The sequence below is a fragment of the Maudiozyma barnettii genome (assembly GCF_903064755.1).
Source record: "Maudiozyma barnettii strain CLIB 1767 genome assembly, contig: KABA2_01, whole genome shotgun sequence".
NCBI lineage: Eukaryota > Fungi > Ascomycota > Saccharomycetes > Saccharomycetales > Saccharomycetaceae > Maudiozyma > Maudiozyma barnettii.
This window is the reverse complement of record NW_024545238.1, coordinates 1375280-1394889: the sequence shown is the minus strand read 5'-3', so window position 1 is coordinate 1394889 and position 19610 is coordinate 1375280. Positions and strand designations below refer to the sequence as shown.

General features: G+C 32.2%; 9 protein-coding genes across 9 annotated transcripts; 7 read left to right on the top strand and 2 right to left on the bottom strand.

The window, feature by feature from the left end:
• Positions 1 to 1777: 1777 nt before the first annotated feature.
• TOS3 (serine/threonine protein kinase TOS3) lies at positions 1778 to 3772 on the top strand (the record flags this gene model as incomplete). Its single annotated transcript, XM_041548532.1, has 1 exon — positions 1778 to 3772. The coding sequence occupies one exon, from the start codon at positions 1778 to 1780 to the stop codon at positions 3770 to 3772; it is 1995 nt and encodes a 664-aa protein (XP_041404466.1).
• A 328-nt stretch (positions 3773 to 4100) lies between these two features.
• ATG1 (serine/threonine protein kinase ATG1) lies at positions 4101 to 6776 on the bottom strand (the record flags this gene model as incomplete). Its single annotated transcript, XM_041548531.1, has 1 exon — positions 4101 to 6776. One exon carries the CDS (start codon positions 6774 to 6776, stop codon positions 4101 to 4103), a length of 2676 nt encoding a protein of 891 aa, XP_041404465.1.
• A 659-nt stretch (positions 6777 to 7435) lies between these two features.
• Positions 7436 to 8764, bottom strand: GTS1 (Gts1p; the record flags this gene model as incomplete). The annotated part of the gene is made up of 1 exon (XM_041548530.1): positions 7436 to 8764. The coding sequence occupies one exon, from the start codon at positions 8762 to 8764 to the stop codon at positions 7436 to 7438; it is 1329 nt and encodes a 442-aa protein (XP_041404464.1).
• Positions 8765 to 9217: 453 nt separating this feature from the next.
• MND1 (Mnd1p) lies at positions 9218 to 9841 on the top strand (the record flags this gene model as incomplete). The annotated part of the gene is made up of 1 exon (XM_041548529.1): positions 9218 to 9841. One exon carries the CDS (start codon positions 9218 to 9220, stop codon positions 9839 to 9841), a length of 624 nt encoding a protein of 207 aa, XP_041404463.1.
• A 247-nt stretch (positions 9842 to 10088) lies between these two features.
• KABA2_01S13310 (putative hydroxyacid dehydrogenase) lies at positions 10089 to 11252 on the top strand (the record flags this gene model as incomplete). The annotated part of the gene is made up of 1 exon (XM_041548528.1): positions 10089 to 11252. The coding sequence occupies one exon, from the start codon at positions 10089 to 10091 to the stop codon at positions 11250 to 11252; it is 1164 nt and encodes a 387-aa protein (XP_041404462.1).
• A 520-nt stretch (positions 11253 to 11772) lies between these two features.
• On the top strand, positions 11773 to 13518 carry TPN1 (Tpn1p; the record flags this gene model as incomplete). The annotated part of the gene is made up of 1 exon (XM_041548527.1): positions 11773 to 13518. One exon carries the CDS (start codon positions 11773 to 11775, stop codon positions 13516 to 13518), a length of 1746 nt encoding a protein of 581 aa, XP_041404461.1.
• A 768-nt stretch (positions 13519 to 14286) lies between these two features.
• On the top strand, positions 14287 to 14766 carry COX4 (cytochrome c oxidase subunit IV; the record flags this gene model as incomplete). The annotated part of the gene is made up of 1 exon (XM_041548526.1): positions 14287 to 14766. One exon carries the CDS (start codon positions 14287 to 14289, stop codon positions 14764 to 14766), a length of 480 nt encoding a protein of 159 aa, XP_041404460.1.
• A 1561-nt stretch (positions 14767 to 16327) lies between these two features.
• On the top strand, positions 16328 to 16687 carry RPS26A (40S ribosomal protein eS26; the record flags this gene model as incomplete). The annotated part of the gene is made up of 1 exon (XM_041548525.1): positions 16328 to 16687. The coding sequence occupies one exon, from the start codon at positions 16328 to 16330 to the stop codon at positions 16685 to 16687; it is 360 nt and encodes a 119-aa protein (XP_041404459.1).
• Positions 16688 to 17788: 1101 nt separating this feature from the next.
• Positions 17789 to 19351, top strand: CDC55 (protein phosphatase 2A regulatory subunit CDC55; the record flags this gene model as incomplete). Its single annotated transcript, XM_041548524.1, has 1 exon — positions 17789 to 19351. One exon carries the CDS (start codon positions 17789 to 17791, stop codon positions 19349 to 19351), a length of 1563 nt encoding a protein of 520 aa, XP_041404458.1.
• Between the last annotated feature and the right edge of the window lie 259 nt (positions 19352 to 19610).

Here is a 19610-nt window from a genome sequence, read left to right as displayed (position 1 = left end):
TTGAACGAAACGAAACGAAGTAGGAGAGTGAGAGGGAGAGGGAGAAGGGGAAAGGAAGCAGAACAACACATAATATGGAATAGAAAGTACGTACAAGAGATAATACTTTTTTATATAATATATGCATTCATAAAGAGAAATGACGGTTCTTAAAGGGAAAGTCACGTTTCTAAGACAACTTGCACAAGTAAAGAGTAAAATCAACTGATAATTTAACAAGGTTACTTACATCCTGAAATGAATGTGAATGTAATACGATCTTATTTTTTCTTTTTAATTAAATGATAAGAATGAAATTAAAAACCACAACAATTATATATGTGCTTTTTTAATGCTGTTTCCATTTTTAGAAATATACGTAGATATCTATGTAAGAAAAGTTTTAAAGAGAGAACAGACAAAAAAGCCCTTGAAAATATTCTAACAAAATTTCAAAAATTTCAATGTTTAACCCTAATTTGCAACCCTCCTTACCACGAGATACTTACATAAACGCTCATATTTTCCTCGAATGCTCTTTGCAATACATTTCATTTCTCTAACAAGAAAAACTACAATAACTAATATTATCTCGGGGAGACTTTCCGTCTTTTTTTTCTTTATATCTCTTGATTCATTGTTATGGTAACCATTCGCTCTGTAGGTTTTTTTCCCATAATTTATATATATATATATATTATTTGTCGCAGATCTGGACATTCCGTCACCGGGGAGGTGGGGGTGGTGAAATTCAAATAATATTTTTTTAGTTTTTCCGAAGTCCCCCCTCCCCCCTCCCCCACTCTCCTCATATGCTTATATATTTATTGCCCCATTCCCGTTAGAAAACTTCAGTTCTGTTAATACAAAGAAAAGGTAACATACATAGATAAATATCACATATAATTGAAGTTGATTGTAGCAATTGAGATATCAATCTAGCAAAAAAAGTGTTACTAGAAAGAAATGGAACTGTCTCTCTATGTACTGTTTCGAGTTTATGATTACCCGGATACCTGGAACAGTCACAAGATATTCACGTGACGTGCGGAGAAAAAAGTTGTTGTTATTATTTTCCTGTGTTGCACGTCATATATACTAAAAATATTTCGACGGCCATTAAACTGTGTATTGCTTTGTTTTAGGGAGAATATCCCGGGGAAGAAAACAGGAAGGAAAGGGGTAAGAACTCGATTGACAACCAAACAAAGAAACAAATAATTACTTTATGTGGGCTGTTTTCTTAATTTGATATATAGATATATATATCTACTACCTGCACTCCCACTCCCACTCCCACTCTCTCAATTTTTATATAGCAATCAACTTATGTCATACTCCCTTCCCCATAGTTAAGACAAAAAGAAGGCAATATTGAAGAATTGATTATATAACGCAAATATATTTTTCATTCAGTTGTAATAATCATCTTTTCTTATTTTCCCCAGATAAAATTCATGCTGCTTGTCGGTGTCAATATAATAAGTTTACTTGTATCGGGATTATTTAATTTCTATTTTTTATTTTTGTAGTCTTTGACATGTTTCTTTTATCTTCAACATTAATGGAATTAATTATATAATAATACTTGTTGAGTTTCTTTTGTTCATATCAAAGAGTAAAACTAAAAAAAAAAAGAATCAAGATCATTCACGTCCAGTTTCCTACAAAGGTCTGTCAATATATATTAGACAACGTAATATAGTGCAGATATCTAAATGCTAATAACATCATTCTTATGAAAGAAGATCACTCAAAATAATTAACAAACTTATGATTTTAAATTTATTTTATTGATATGAATTCATATATTCCACATAATAATAATAACAATAACAATATAACGTGCGATTGGAACGATGTCGACAGTTCAATAATAAAGACCGATAAAGTATCAATTTCTTATAATCCAATATCAAGATTAAATTTTTTAAATAGTTGTGAAATTTTGGAAGAACTAGGTACAGGAAATTATAGTAGAGTTAAAAAAGGTTTCAGATATTCATGTAACAAGATTGTGGCAATTAAAATATTAAATAAGAATTCAAACCATGCAATAATTAGTAATGAAATTAAAATTTTTTCAATGATTAATAATAGAAATAATAATATTATTAAATTGTTTGAAATTATTAATGATGATAGATCAAATAAAATTTATTTGATATTAGAATATTGTAAACTGGGTGAAATCAAATGGCATTCATGTAATATTAATGGAGTAAAAGCGCAGGGACCATCACAGTTTACCATGACGAGATGTAAAGAAATGTTCACTGATATCGTTAAAGGTTTGAAATTTTTACACGATTTAAATATTATTCATAGAGATATTAAACCTGCAAATTTGTTAGTGGATAGAAATGGAACTGTAAAGTTATCAGATTTTGGTGTATCTAAAATTATTTCACTTTCAACGAAAAATTATTTGACATTCTTTAATAAGACAGTGGGGACTCCAGCATTTTATTCTCCAGAGATTTGTCTTGGAAATGACACTTGGTCCTTTTTCAATATATCAAAGGATAGTGATGAATTATTCTTGAAAGTTGGTTTTAAATCGGATATTTGGGCTTTAGGAATCACCTTATTTTGTCTTGTCTTTGGAGAATTACCTTTTTATTCAGAATTTGATTTGGGTTTATTTGAAATGATTATTAATGATGAACCATCATATCCAACAATCGAATCAATACAATCAATTCAATCTGATATTGAAAAAATACCTAACGATGAAGAATATAGTGCGGCTAAGTCTTTGCTTTTGAGATTGTTAAAGAAAAACCCATTAGAGAGACCGTCCATTGATGATTTATTACATGATCCATTTGTACTGACAGAAAGGTATATATATGACCCAGTGACTCAAGAATCATTGATGAATTATAGTAATGGTTCTTCTTCTGAAACATTCTCAGACAATGATGATGATATTGAAGGTGATGTTGAAGGCGATGCCGAGAACGATGCCGAGAAGGAAAATATGAACGTAGATAATGAAGTTATAGATTTACCTCTGACATCTTCCTTCGCATCTCTAGATAGTTATTATACAGAATCATATTTTATGAATCAACCAAAAGCACAACCACCCAAACAATCGGACAGCAATGCATACACTTTAAAAAGACCAAACTTAAGGCACTCACTTTCATCAAATTTAATGATGACTCCACTGGAGAATGTCGACAGCAGTAGTAGACGTTCGCTGTCCTCAACGTCATCTATCATACACTTCACTAGTACGAAATCAAACCATCCTAATCGCTACAATGGAGTAAGGAGCAGGACTCCAGAAAATTTAAGCAGAACACAGAGTGAAACACCAAGCACTATCGATATACCTCAGATAGGTAGTCTTGAAAATAAGTATCAGGATGTTTTACCAATCAATGAACAACATTTCATGGAAAAATCCGAGGATTCTTTAGAACAAGAACGGAACATTAAAATAGGAAATTTTTTCAATAATCATAATAATAACGATAACAATAGTAATAATGATAATACTAAAAGTTCAAATAATAATTTAATATCTTCATCTGTGTCATCATTTTCATCATTTTCATCTTGTCTATCTCAGGACAATTATCACATGGCAATACCTTTAGCTAATGCAAGTATATTATCAATGAATAGATTACCTAGTCTAAACAACTCTTTGGTTCTACCTAGAAATGATCATATCTTAACCCCTGAGAAAGTAGATGATACAAATGAATCTGATAGTGAATTATTTTTTGAAATTAGTCCACGAAAGGCTCGTAGAGGTCGTGGACGAACTACTAATTGATGACTCAAAAATAACAACAACAATTGAACTAACTAACGACAAAAAATTTGCATGATAACTTTAAATAATTTCTTTTTTGTAATATTAATAAATACATGAGTAATGATAAAAAAAAACTTACCTACACATTTTTAAGAAAGTATTTGGAAATAAATATTAAAATATCTATAAATCATTTGATCTGATAATTCTGATAATTATTTATAATATAGACATGTATTAGATGTATATGTAAAATATTAGAGCGATAATATTAAAAAGGTGACGAAAAAAAGTGAAAAAAGACAAATGAAAATAACAATGAATATAATTTACTATGTGATACGTACTAGATTAGATGTTTATCAACTGGAATAACATTTGGAATATTCAATCTCAATCTTAATGCCTTCAATCTCCCAGAAATGCTTTGAATATATTTATTAATAACCTCTTTATCATCCTCACCCAAGGACGATTCCGTAATATCTTTTGTCTCATCATCATCTACAATATCATTAGTGTCATCCCTGATAACTTCTAACATCCAAAGAGATGTAGCATAAGAAAGTTCACATGATGTTAAATTTTGGCCATTCAGTTCCATTTTAGCGGCATTCTTGGATATATCTAATGCACGATCATACAATAGCTTCTCTAAGAAGATACCTTCAGTGTGGTCATTTAGATCGTTTTCCACAAGTTTGGTTCTTATATATTCTGCTTTCGTTAAACATTCATTGAATTTTTCACGAATCCATTGCACCAATAAATTTAGTCTTAAGGATGATGGAGGTCCCTGTGAAGTCGGATGCAATTCAACTTGCTTAAACCACCATAATGAAGTTATCTTCATAGATTTACTTAATATCTCGAGAGTCTTCAAGTATAAAGTAATGGCCTCCTTGTATAAAACTAAATCTATGTCATCGATCTTGCAGGGCTGTTCCTTTTGTAAATCAGATATATTAGCCTCCTCGTCTTCATCATCTATCGCACAACTTCCTGTACTTAGTCTTTTTCCAGGTAATGTAGTTTGACTGTCGTGATGTCTCGACATGATTGGAATAATTTGAGCATATTTAACTTCCGCATATGAATAAATAACGAATGCCTTTGCAGATAGAATTTCTAAAGTATGCACAATTTCTGTTATATTTAATTTTTGAATAGTACTTTTATCCATTACCAATCCACCATTGTTGGTCAGTTGTGAGTTTTCATCTTTGTTGATTCTTAGGATAATCTTTTCAGTAAGATCATTGAACATTTGCGTACTAAAAATCGAAGGTGAAGCAAAGGACGATGTTCCACCTCTATGCTGTTGAATTAATTGTTGCTGTTGTGCTTGTGTTGGGGACGTTTCGCCAAATAATTTAAGGGAAGCAATACCAAGGGCTCTCGATAATGCATTCGTTGGATTCAGGGAATTTAGTGATAATCTTCTTTCGATTAATGATGCTCTCCTACTACCCCTGCTATTATTAGATAGAGTTCTATTTGAGTTTCTCTCTGTTCCCACTGGAGAAGATGTTTGGTTTGCTAACAGTAGTTTACTATTACCATTTTTATTATTAACGGATTGATCTTTTAAATTTATTGTACTCTGTTGTTGATGCTCTTCGGCATCGATATTTGTATTTTTAGCAAATTCATCTGCCAATTCATTAACTTCAACACTTTTCTTTTCAACCACGACATATTCTTTCTCTAAGATCAAATCACTATTATTAATTCCTCTATTAGTAATATTTGAACTAATTTTTTGCAGTGGTAAATTTTTTCTCTTAGGGGTTGACAGTTGTGTTGAAGGATCACCTACCATATCATTATCTTTATTAAATGCAGTGTTTGATGATATTCTATTTGGTAAACTCGATTTAGGTGATAAAAATTCAGATATAAACATATTACTCTCTTGTATATTCTTTGATTTTGTTTCAATATTATTTGTACTATCAATTTCGTATCTTGATAAATCCATATTTACTAATTTATTATTAAAAAATTCATCAAACCCAAGTCTATCCTTTGGATCAAAAGTCAACAAAGAACATATCAAGTCTCTTAAATCGTCATTAATATCATGAAAATTCTTCTCTTCTAGTGATATTGAATTCATATCCTCGATGATACTATCATTACCACCATTAAATTTATCAAAATAAGTTGGGAAGGTTATATGATTATTAGCTCTCTTAATCCTTTTAAACAGTTCCAAATGATTTGATGCCTTAAATGGTGGATTACCGCAACACATTTCATAAACGACTGTCCCTACAGACCATAAATCTGCCTTTGCATTATATTTTTGATAATTTAGAATTTCTGGTGCCATATATAGAGGTGAACCACATAATGTTTCAGCTAATGAACTGTTTGGTAAAAATCTAGCAAATCCAAAATCAGCAATCTTTAAAATCGGTAAATTATAGACTCCAACATAGCCTAATGTATGAAAAGTTTGTGAATCGGTATAGTTTATCATTGGTGTTGATAACAATAAATTTTGTGGTTTGATATCTCTATGAACCAAATTTTTACTCCTTAAAAATTTTAGCGCCGATGCTAACTGCTGAAGATAATTTAATATAAATGCTTGATGTAAACCGTTATGTGTCTCTGAGGGAGGTGGGTATCTTTCGAATATCTCTTGTAACAAAGGGTGATTTTGTATGAGTTCTTTACGTTTCTTGATTAAAAATGTTAAATCACCTAATGCACAATATTCCATAATTAAATAAAAATCATTTTGCGTACGCTCACAATCTATAAGACTTACAATATGATTATGTTTGATTTTTTTCAATATAGCTATTTCTATCTCTAAATTCTCTAATAATTTTTTATTCTTTAGTTTAGACCTACTTACGGCTTTAACAGCAATATGATCACTTGGGTTTCTTGTTAAATGCCCACGATATACTATGGCAAAAGAACCTTTACCTATTTCTTTCTCCACCGTATAAGTCCCATTTGCTATAACAGAGGGTACTGTCTTATTACTACTTTGAAGTCCACTCATCGCTTGTCTTTCTATTGTGTGTATGTATGTATTTAAATGTTAATGCCAAAAAAGATGATTATAATAGTAGTAATATCGATGAAATAAAATAATATACGTTAATCACTAACCAATGAAATAAGTACGAGTAACTTGTGTTTATACTTAGAAGTATATTTAATATATGTGTGTGTGTATTAATTTTTAGCACACCCCAAAATTTTAATCTGTATTTATATTATTATTATAAAGGATTAAACTAATGTATTATGATTTAAATAATATGTCTCTCCTTATATGTAAAGAATAATAATGATAATGTTGAAAAGATGCTTAGTTTCTTTCTATCCTTTCAAACTCATCCCTTTCCTATTGTCTTTTATAAATTATAAATTAAACATTAAATATAGATATATTGTTGTATTAGCATCGTTGTATATATACATCACACACACATTTTTATTGACTTATTAATAATCCTGACTGTAAAAAAATAAGGGCCGGCGATGTTTACGTTCCCCACGAAGAAGACGCCGCAGAGACAGACACATTCTGCCACAATAGAATCGCAACAGAAAAGACAGAGAAAGTTGCAATAACAATCGACGGATGACTCTTTTACCTATTGGTTTTGACGATGTTTGTTTTTACCTTCCTCTGAATGATGTTGATAATAGTATTCACATGAAAGGTTGTTGTCCCGTTGGGTATTGCTGCTGCTGCTGCTGCTGCTGAAGTTGTAGTTGCTGCAACTGCTGTTGGGTAAGTTGGGTAGAAAGTGGGTGAGTGTTACTAACTTCAACAGGGGAAGTATACAGATCTGGTCGTTGATATAATCCCATAATAGCGTTCTTTTGTGCTTGGTTTTGCATAGCAGCCATCTGTTGTTGTTGTGCTATTTGTTGTTGTTGTGCTATTTGTTGCTGTTGTTGTAACGCCATTTGTTGCTGTTGTTGTAACATTGCTTGTTGCTGCTGCTGTTGCAATGCTAGTTGCTGTTGATCAACGTATATAATCCCCGTATTTGGATCATAATACTGTTGCATAGAACCGGTAGCTTGGGTAGTAACCATAGATGGTTCTGCCCCAGCTGTTAAAGTTGCACTACCATCGAATACCGCAGGTCTTCCTCCGACAACAGTAGGACGTCTTTTTGGTAATTCTGGGTTTCTTTCAACTGCAACTGCAGCAGGATATGCAGGTTCCTCACGTGCCACGTTCTCTCTAGAGTAAGATTGCTCATTATTATTACCTCTGGATCTATTGGAATTACTGCTATTACTTCTTCCACTGGTATAGTCCTTGTAGTTATCGCGTCTATTATAATCAGTACTATTATTACTACCACGGCTGTTTGAACGATTATTATAGTTACCAAAATCTTCAGGTCTTATAGCTTCATATTTAAATTTCCCCATAATATACTTGTCCCTAATAAACATTTCCACTTGACTCTTGTCATCATCACCATCAAAGGGGAAAGGTTCACCCTTCGGGTTCCAAAACTGTAAATTACCTTTGTTACCACCCATATTTCTTACTTCTTCCAAATCGTTTCTAGTCCATCTATCTAGGGATAACGATTTCAAATTAGAAAATACTTCATCCGAACGATTAGTTAACAATTTTCTATGCACAGAGGCACATCTACCACATAAAAACACACCAAGGTTAGTGGAACACCAAGTTGGAAATGTAGCCTGACACTCACCACATCTGTTTCTATTCTCAGGTGAATTAATCATATCCTTCAGAGTCTCTTGAACGTTAGATTCGTCAAAACGTCTCCCACTGCTACCACCACTACTACTACCATAACTTCCACGAGACCTGTTAGGAGGTCTCCTATTATCCTCGGAACGACGATCATCATAACGGTCGTTGTTGTAACCACGGTCATCACTGTCACCGTAGTCACTGTAGTCATTGTCATTATGATGACGATTATTATCTCTAACTTGTGCATGGGTCCTAGCCCTGCTAAATCTCCCAGTAGGAATATACTTCATCTTTAACTTGGCCTCAATATATAAACTAGCTGATTAGCAATATAAAGTATGGTGCTGATACCTTTCTACAAAGTTAACCTATTAAAAGTATATACATGTTCTTCTATTCCCCTATATATAACAATAAAAACATAGTTTACATTTTCTATGCTTTGAATGGGGGAAGTTAAATAGAAAAATGAAATACCGCGCCGAGTGGAATTTCACGTAACAGAATAGCGAACTTTCGTTTAAATGATACTTGATGGAGGTCTCATTGGAACTAATATAATGTGGAAAGAGAGTTACCTGGGGGTTTGTTAGTATCTTTGAACTGGTGGAGTGAATATATATACTAGGAAAGTGTGAGTCATTGGTCTATAAATAATATTACTCTTTTAACTACCAGATAACCAGAAAAAGACACCAGAACAGGAAATTAGATTGGCGGCTAATCTACCAATACATAAAGAAATGGTACCACAGGCATCAGATAAGAAGAAACAACAACTAGTAGAATATCTTCAAACGTTTACCCAGGAGAATATATTCACACAAAAAGAATTTGAAAAGAAATGTCCTGTCAAAGCACCTTCACAACAATTGAAAGAGATGCTAGATGGTGTCATGTGTGAGTATCCTCTACTCTTAGACACTTGTAAATGTGGGATAATTAACGTATATTACATGTATCCACAGGAGACACAACGACATATTATAAAGCAATGTTTGACGATTGAAAGCAAGATGACGCAGAGTGGTACTCGCATTCAGAAGATGAAACAAGATCTGGAAAATGAGTCAGAGCAAAGGACTAATTTTAAAGGAAGAGATAGTTTGTTAGAAAGACGAACACAATTATATAAAGAAAAAATGACATTATCAAAGGAGATTGGTCTCTTGGAAAGGCATAATTTATGTTGGAGCACGGAGAGAATTCAATCAGAGACGCAACGAGCCACCTCAATGCGTCAGGAATTAGAATCATTGACTGATGGAATTGAAATTTTGGCAGATTACCTTTGCAGTCGTTTTAATATTGATCAGTATGCGTTGAGGCAGGAACTCGAGATTCCACTCGAATTTAAACAATTATGAAAGAAACTAAGAGGGATGTACTTATCTTATCTATTAATCTTTTGGAAAAAACAAAATACACCCCTGCTTAGAACTTTCTCCCGCTCTCTTTTGTCTTGAAAAATATACCACATCCAAAAATCTAATCATATGAAATAACAATGTTAAAAAAAAAGTTGTATGTTTGCTAATATATAAGACATTGAACCCATTTTGTTACCTCTTACCGTAACTGGAAATATAAAGTTAAAAGAACAAAATTTACATCATGAAGAAAACTATATTATGTATGCAAACACCAAATGTGGATTCACCACTGTTGAAGCAACCAGACTTTATATCTGAATACGATTGTGTTATTCAAGAGATTACTTCCAAAGACAAACTTCTTACATGCTTGAAATCATTAAAGGAGAAGAATGCCAATATTGTTGCGATTTATGGTGGATTTGGTGCTTTTCCAATGATCGGTGGTCTTACTCCTGAATTAATAAATCATCCTTTATTCCCTTCTGATACTTTAAGATGTATTGCCTTATGTTCTCGTGGTTATAATGGCTACGACCTTGGTGCCTTAAAGGAACATAACATTGCACTATATAACTATCAAGATGCACAACCTGATTCTCTAATAACCCAATTTCAAATAGACTTAGTTGGTAACGATGTAGCAGATTGTGCTCTATGGCATGTTTTAGAGGGTTTCAGGAAATTCAGTTATCAACAAACAATATTACGTGAAAATGGACATACTGTTAAAGCAAGATCCACGATGGCAAATTCACCGGAAGCTGATAAGTTTGCATTTGGACATGAATTATCTAATAAAATGCTTGCTATCTCCCCAAAGGGTAAAAAATGTCTCTTACTTGGATTGGGATCCATTGGTAAACAAATTGCTATAAAATTACAAATGGGTTTAGGAATGGAAGTTCATTACGCAGCAAGACATGAAGCTGATGTGAAAGATCAAGGTGGATTCCATTGGAAATTTCATAATATCCAGACTTTATTATCTGAGAATGATGATTCTGAATTGAATCAATTCAATGCTGTTGTAGTGGCTTTACCTGCGACTCCACAAACTTATCATTTAATCAACTCTGAATTCTTACAAAAATGTAATAAAGAACTTGTATTGGTCAATGTTGGCCGTGGTGATATTGTAGATATGGAAGCCGTCACCGAAGCTATAATTAATGGACAAATCAGACATATTGGTACTGACGTCTTTCACGATGAACCAAAAGTAGACGACATTCTGAGAAATGATATTTTACAATCAACGGTGACACCTCATGTTGGTAGTGCCACTTCGGAATTATTCTCCCAAAGTTGCGAATTTGCCCTGACGAATATTGTTAGAACCACTAGTAATCGTTATAAAGATGAGCCTAACCACAGTGATCTTAAATTATGCCGTGTTATATGAGTCAACAAGCAAGCAAAGTAATTACATATGAAATAGAATGAAGCCACATTACCGTCTGTACTGACTCCTCTCCTCTGCAAACTATACCTCACAGGTGACTCTGATATTCCACACCCTCTCAATAGACCAAGAATCAGAGCGAACATCCAGGCAGAGCATCACAGAAGAATACTTAGAATGATGGTCAACATCTACATCAGCATACGGCGACACTCATTGTATTTCCATTCTTCGCAACACCCGAAATGCTCTCTTTTTTCTTTTTTGGTCCGTGCTTCTGCGTACTTTATATAGTATGATAAATATTTGTATATATTTTCATTCATCACCACAACTGAAATTCTTCTGATTAATCATACATTTTTGATAAAGCAATAGATACACCATCAGTCAATGGATGCAACCTCTAAATAAATATCTATATATAATTGTAACGTTATATGAATTTATAGACTCTTGATAAAATTAGAAAGAAGCAAAAGAATAACTCAGGAAAATATAATACTTCTCTATTGGAAACATGATACCGAAGGAGAATAATGAAAAGGAGTCGCATCTCGAGTATACGCAAGAGAAACAATCGATCCTTTACGATGTTGAGAGTCATAGAGAAATAACTCCAGTGACTATAGTAGACTCAGTGATACAGGAGGAACAAGAACAAGAACAAGAACAAACCCCAGGAAATAGATTTCATTCGGGGATAGTTGATAAACTTACATATCTCTCTAAACGACTGGATAACATCGGTGTGGAGAGCACAGGTATAGATAGAATTCCTCCATATGAACGTGGTTCTTCTAAATTGTTTTTACATGTAGCAGGTTTATGGCTAAGTGCTACTGGTGGGTTATCATCGATGTCATCATTCTTGTTGGGCCCTTTGCTTTTTGAATTAAACTTTAACCAATCTCTCGTATCGGGCCTTATCGGCATGGCTATTGGATGTGTTATTGCTGCGTACTGTTCCACAATGGGACCTCAATCAGGTTGTAGACAAATGGTTACAGCACGTTACTTGTTTGGTTGGTGGTCAGTTAAATTAATTGCTTTGGCGGCTATTATCGGTGTACTTGGTTGGTCTGTTGTGAATTCTGTTGTTGGTGGTGAAATGTTGGCTGCCATCTCTAATGATAAAGTTCCTGTATGGGTTGGTATTCTTATAGTCACATTATGTTCTTTCTTTGTGGCTGTTTTTGGTATCAAACAAGTATTAAAAGTGGAGACATATTTAGCTGTCCCTGTATTGACTACCTTTCTTCTATTGTACATCTCCTCTAGTGATAAATATGATTTGATCCATGCTATAGATAACTCTACGGTACCAAAGGATACAATAAAAGGTAACTGGTTAAGTTTCTTCTCGTTATGCTACAGTATTACTTCAACATGGGGGTCTATCACTGCCGATTATTATATTTTATTTCCAGAAGACACAGCTCAATACAAAGTTTTCTTATTAACATTATTTGGTACTTTGGTGCCTACTTTATTTGTCGGTGTACTTGGTGTACTGCTAGCTGCTGTTGCGGTGACATATCAACCTTGGAATGATGAATACACAGCCCACGGCATGGGTGGTTTGTTATGGTCTGGTTTTGCAAGATGGAATGGGTTTGGTAAATTCTGTGTTGTGATCTTAATCTTAAGTCTGGTATCAAACAATATCATCAATACTTATTCAGCGGCATTTTCAATCCAATTATCAAGTGTGTACTGTAGCAAAATCCCACGTTGGTTCTGGTGTATTGTCTGTACTATCATTTATTTGGTATGTGCTTTAGTTGGACGTAATCATTTCAGTACCATCTTAGGTAATTTCTTACCTATGATTGGGTATTGGATTAGCATGTATTTCATATTATTATTTGAAGAAAATGTAATCTTCAGGAGATACTTTTTACACATGTATACAAAGGAATTCCCAAAAACGCAAGATGACGATGATAATGATACAATAGGCACAAGAAGAAGAGCTACAAACTTACATTTATTGAAACGTAAACACATTGCAGCGCACCATAGATACAACTGGGATGAATGGCAAAACTACGACGTCTTAACACATGGGTATGCAGCTACATTTGCCTTCTTATGCGGTGTAGCCGGTGTCGTTGTCGGTATGGCTCAAGTTTACTGGATTGGGCCCATTGCAAGAAGATTTGGTGAGTTTGGAGGTGATATTGCCATGTGGCTCTCGATGGGGTTCTCGGGAGTAGTGTATCCATGGGTGCGTTACTTAGAACTAAAGAAGTTTGGTCGTTAAAAATAAATACACTAAAGTTGCGCATCTATATATATATATATATATATATATATACACGACCTATCGCCCTCAACATTTTATATTCTCTATCATTACATCACAAACAACTAATTAACTAATTACTTATTATCATCAGTATTAAGTAAGACATCATGCTACACGAGGCAGTGTACCTACTGCTCTGTTCCCTGTTCCCTGTGTGTGTCTTGTTGTTATTTCCCGGAGATTTTACTGCTAGCTGTCTCAGTCTGCCCCCTCGACCAGCCAATCATATCAAAGCTCCCCCGTTGTTGACCCCATATAAAGTACTGCGCAGTACAAAACACCGCGCAGTGCAACAACAGCATGTAAAATTCATAGTGCAGTAAAAGTACATTGAAAATACAGTCTGTGTGTCTCGGTTTCAACGGGGCAAAACTAAAAGGATAAAAGTTGTAAGAGAACGCTGTAAAACTAAGGAAATTTCACATATATATATATTAGGAATTGATAAATATCGACTCGGTGATTAATTAAATAGACAGGGAAACCTTCGATAAATTAGAATCTGTTTTTTTGTCAGTTAACAAGACTTGTTTTTAATTTTATTTTGCTTTTATATATATAAATATATATAGCTCGTACTGTGAGAATTCACGAATATTTTTTATACTAGGTTCAATATAACAGAAAATTAAAAAATTAGAGGTTTTACAGTTATTGCAGAATAATCAAAAACAACAACCACAACCACAAATTATACATATACATAATATTATTATTACAACAATGCTAGCATTAAGACAATCTTCCCTAAGGGTCATGAGACCAGCCAGCAGAATGCTATCTACCTCGAGGATAATGTTCCAATCCAATAAGCCAGTCACTGGTACAGCTCACAATCTAGCTGAAGTTAACGGTGCAAATTCTCTTATTGGTGAAGGTGCCAAAGAAGGTACCGTTCCAACCGATATAGATCAAGCCACCGGTCTAGAAAGACTGGAATTGTTAGGTAAGTTGGAAGGTGTCGATGTCTTTGACAGTAAGCCATTGGATTCCTCAAGAAAGGGTACTATGCAAGATCCAATCTTGGTAGAGTCCTATGATGATTACAGATATGTTGGTTGTACAGGTTCTCCAGCTGGATCTCATACCACCATGTGGTTGAAACCAACTGTGAAACAAGTCGCTAGATGTTGGGAATGTGGTTCTGTTTATAAAATTAACCCAGTTGGTGTAGAGGATCCAGAAGGTGGTCACCATCATTAAACAAGAAATGAGAAAAAAAATTGGCAAGAGTATTTTATAGAAGAGAATTAATTTTATTTTCGCAGCATGAAGTCTGTAAGTTTATGGTAGCAAGTTTATCATTTACTCTATTATTTTTTATTGTTTTACTTCTTTACTTCTTACCTTATACCATCATTTTTTGTTTACCTTTCTTCTAATTATTGTTACTATTACTTTCTCTTTATTACTACTACTATTATTATTTACTTTTGAAAACTTACTTTATTATTATAGTTATTATTATTTTTTTACTATTTCAAAAGAGAAACGTATCCCTTTACCCCTCCTCCTTACCTAAACACTCCCTACCTTCTCAAATTATTTATATATTCAACGAATGTGTATCCTTTTATATTTTACAAGCTAATATACAAAAAACATTAAAATTTAACATTTACGATCTAAATCTCTCAGGGACCTTTTCATTAACTGTTCGAGTATGACGAAATTAATTTTGCTCAGAGAATATTTTCTGTGACTGTGACAAACAACCCGTACATCCAGAACGTGCATCCGGACATCCTGTAACTATTCCAAATTCAAACATTTCTAATGAAAAAAGATTGAATTGAAAAATGCGTGTAGAATTTAGAAAAAAAAAAGAGAATCGCTGAAACTTTTTCAAACAAAAAATTATTGCGAATTGGTAACCCAAATAATTCGAACTAACAAAATTATGTATGTGCTGAGTGTATGTATCGGAAATATTCACTGAGCAAAATACAATATCTTATTACGTATTACACTGACCGATTGATACTCTCTATCGTCAATAGTATTATGGATGCGGGAGTGCGAGAGAGAGGGAGCTAGGAATGGAACGTAGTTTAGTTTCATCTATACACTGGGAAGTTAGGTAACTTTTGATGTAGTTAGCTAGTGTGAGTTATAGAATTAAAGAGATATATAGTAGTCAGTAATATATTTATATGTGCTTGTTATATATAGTTTACTTGTAAAGTTTCAAATAATAGAAGAAAACCATAGTCTAATAAATAGTATGTTCCTTATAACACAAAATTTTATGATTAATGATATAGGATAAGATAGCGTATATTTTGAAAATAACTTTTAAGGGCAAAAATGATAGTATAGAATAGTTGAATGATTTGTGGAATATCGCATGATATAATGATTTTAATAGTTATGAACGAGTGGTTGATGTACAAATCAAGGAGACACATTTTATATCTGAGAAATGATAACATGGTTTCGAAACAGATATATGTATATATATTTACTCAAGGTCGAGGAAAACATGTATAAGTTATTAGAAGAGGTACAAAATCCATCTATGAAATATAATCAAAATCAAAAAATTATAGCTTTTACTAACATACACCATCATTGAAATATTAAAATATTGAAAATTGAAAATCATATGAATACGGCAACATTGATTGGTAAACCTCCATATAATCTTTCAAACATATTGTAAGATTGTGAGGAACACCATTACTTGTTTTAATGTGTTTGTTTTTTGATTATTTTCTAATATTTTTTGTGGAATGAATATTATCATTATTATTACAGTTTAAAAATGCCAAAGAAGAGAGCTTCCAACGGTAGAAACAAGAAGGGTAGAGGTCACGTCAAGCCAGTCAGATGTGTTAACTGTTCCAAGTCCATTCCAAAGGATAAGGCTATCAAGAGAATGGCCATCAGAAACATTGTCGAAGCTGCTGCTGTCAGAGATATGTCTGAAGCTTCTGTTTACCCAGAATATGCTCTACCAAAGACTTACAACAAGTTGCACTACTGTGTTTCTTGTGCTATTCACGCCAGAATTGTCAGAGTCAGATCTAGAGTTGACAGAAGAAACAGATTGCCACCTCAAAGACCAAGATTCAACAGAGACAACAAGGTTTCTCCAGCTGCTGCTGCTAAGAAGGCTTTATAAGTCTAACGTATAAAAATTTATATATACAGTATCTTTTCTTATTATTATTGTTATATTAAAATGAGAAACTAAGATAAAGATTACATTTCTATAGTATATAATACAATTAAAAACGTTTTCAATTAATAGTAATCGTAGTCTATATATTTGCAGGCATGGTATGCATTGAGCAACTGAATAGCTTTGCCAGCCATGCAATTAATATTCATTATAATGTATTATTCAACAACGAATCATTTGAGACGACAGACAAATTCCATTAACGAAATTTGAATGGAGGGGGGCGCGTTGCTGTCCAATTTACTATGTACAGCTCTCGCCGTCTCGCTGTTCTCGCTGTCCCACCTCATTTTCCTTGTTTTGTTCGTTTTTTTCGTTTTCTCCCATGCTGAAATGCCAAAAGTAAAAGCAAAAGCAAAAGCAAAAGTGAAAGTGAAAGTGAAAGCAAAGGGGAGCGGGGTGACAAGGAGAGAGAGACAAGCAAGCAAGTTGAACAGTTTCGATATCCTATATAGTTACTGCTACGACTAGCTAATAATATATTATAATATTATCTCATTCAATTAAGAAAAAGTATTTCTTACAATTGAGGTTATAAGTTCTGGTATTAAACTGAATAGATTAATATTACTTTACATTGGTAGGTACAGGTAAAATCAATTTTTATTTTTTAATTACATCCTATCATTTAACACAATTAGATTTTCAGAAGATATTTTCAACTGGTGCAAGTTGATTTAATAAGAATATATATACATTTTTTTTTAAATTTTAACTGTGTTATATTCATCAGCGCCTACCTCTCCAAGACTCTGAGTGATTGATTTATACAGTTGATTCATTTCATTTATATTTGAATCTCTGTTTTGCATTTCCCTGTTTTTAATTATATTTTTTATTTTTTTTTACGTCTAAAAAGGATTTATAATAAAAATTACAGTGGCTAATTGTATCCCTTAAAAAACAATTATTTATTCCATTTTTTTATTTTTTAAATTTATTTATTTTGCAATATTATTGTTAAAAGAAAAGGAATACAAAGGATAACATAACTTATAAAGATCATAATAATTACAATAATAACCATTTCAAGAACTCACCATGTCGAGAGATAATTTTAATTTTAAATTTAGTCAATGTTTTGGTGATAAAGCTGATATTGTCGTCACTGAGGCAGATATAATAACTGCATCAGAATTTGACCATACTGGGAATTTCTTAGCTACAGGTGATAAAGGTGGTAGAGTAGTATTATTTGAAAGAAGTAATAGTAAACATTGTGAATATAAATTTTTAACAGAATTTCAAAGTCATGATGCCGAATTTGATTATTTAAAATCTCTTGAAATTGAAGAAAAAATTAATCAAATTAAATGGTTAAAACCTGTTCAAAAATCTCATTTTTTATTAAGTACAAATGATAAAACAATTAAATTATGGAAAATTTATGAAAAAAATATTAAATTAGTAAGTGAAAATAATTTATCAGAGGGTTATGGTTTAAAACAAAAAAATATGATTATTGGCGATGATTCAATGAAATCCGTATTAAAATTATCAAGTTTAAAATTACCGGTACTATCACAACATGATAAAATTATTGCTGCAACACCAAAGAGAATATATGCAAATGCACATACTTATCATATTAATTCAATATCACCAAATTCTGATCAAGAAACTTTTTTAAGTGCAGATGATTTAAGGATTAATCTTTGGAATTATGATTTACCTGAAGAAAGTTTTAATATTGTTGATATAAAACCTGCTAATATGGAAGAATTAACAGAAGTTATTACAAGTGCAGAATTTCATCCTCAAGAATGTAATCTATTTATGTATTCATCTTCAAAAGGTACTATAAAATTATCTGATATGAGATTAAATGCATTATGTGATGATAAACCAATTATATTTGAAGAATATACAAATCCAATAAATCATAATTTTTTCACAGAAATTACATCATCAATATCAGATATTAAATTTAGTCCGAATGGAAGATATATTGCTTCAAGAGATTATTTGACGGTTAAGATATGGGACATTAATATGAATAATAAACCATTGAAAACAATTAATATTCATGAACAATTAAAGGAAAGATTAAGTGATACATATGAAAATGATGCAATCTTTGATAAATTTGAAGTAGAATTTAGTGGTGATAGTTCAAGTGTCATGACAGGTTCATATAATAATAATTTTATGATATATCCAAATGTTGTGAATACTAATGAAGATGATCATTCTAGTATAGTGAAGACATTTGATGATAATAGTAGTGGAAGTAGTAGTAATAACAGGAATAAAAATAGTCATAATAATAATAATAGTAATAATAACAATAACAATAATAATAATAATAATAAACAGCATAAACACAAGAATAACAGTAGTAATAATAATATGTTTGAAGGAAACAATAATAGTAGTAATGGTGATGATAGTGAAAATAAACTTGATGAAATTGTTTTACAAGCAGATAAGACAGCATTTAGAAATAAACAATTCGGGTCATTATCTCAACGAACCACTAGGAATAAAGAATGGGGAGATGATATTGATTTTAAAAAAAGTATCTTGCATTTCTCATGGCATCCTAAAGAGAATAGTATTGCAATTGCTGCAACGAATAATTTATTTATTTTCTCTGAATTGTAACCAAAAATTAAAAATTAAAAATAGAAGCAGGAACTATATGTATATATACTCAAATATACTTAAATATATATATGCATCTCATATTAATTATTCATTATATATATATATGATAGTAATTGTGGTTAATATTATTAATTTCAAATTAAAATATATAAAAAAGGGGAAAGTAGGTAATGTATACATATATATATACAAATATGTGTATATATGTAAAAGGACAGTATATAAGGAAATGGAATAAATAAAACATTAATAGATA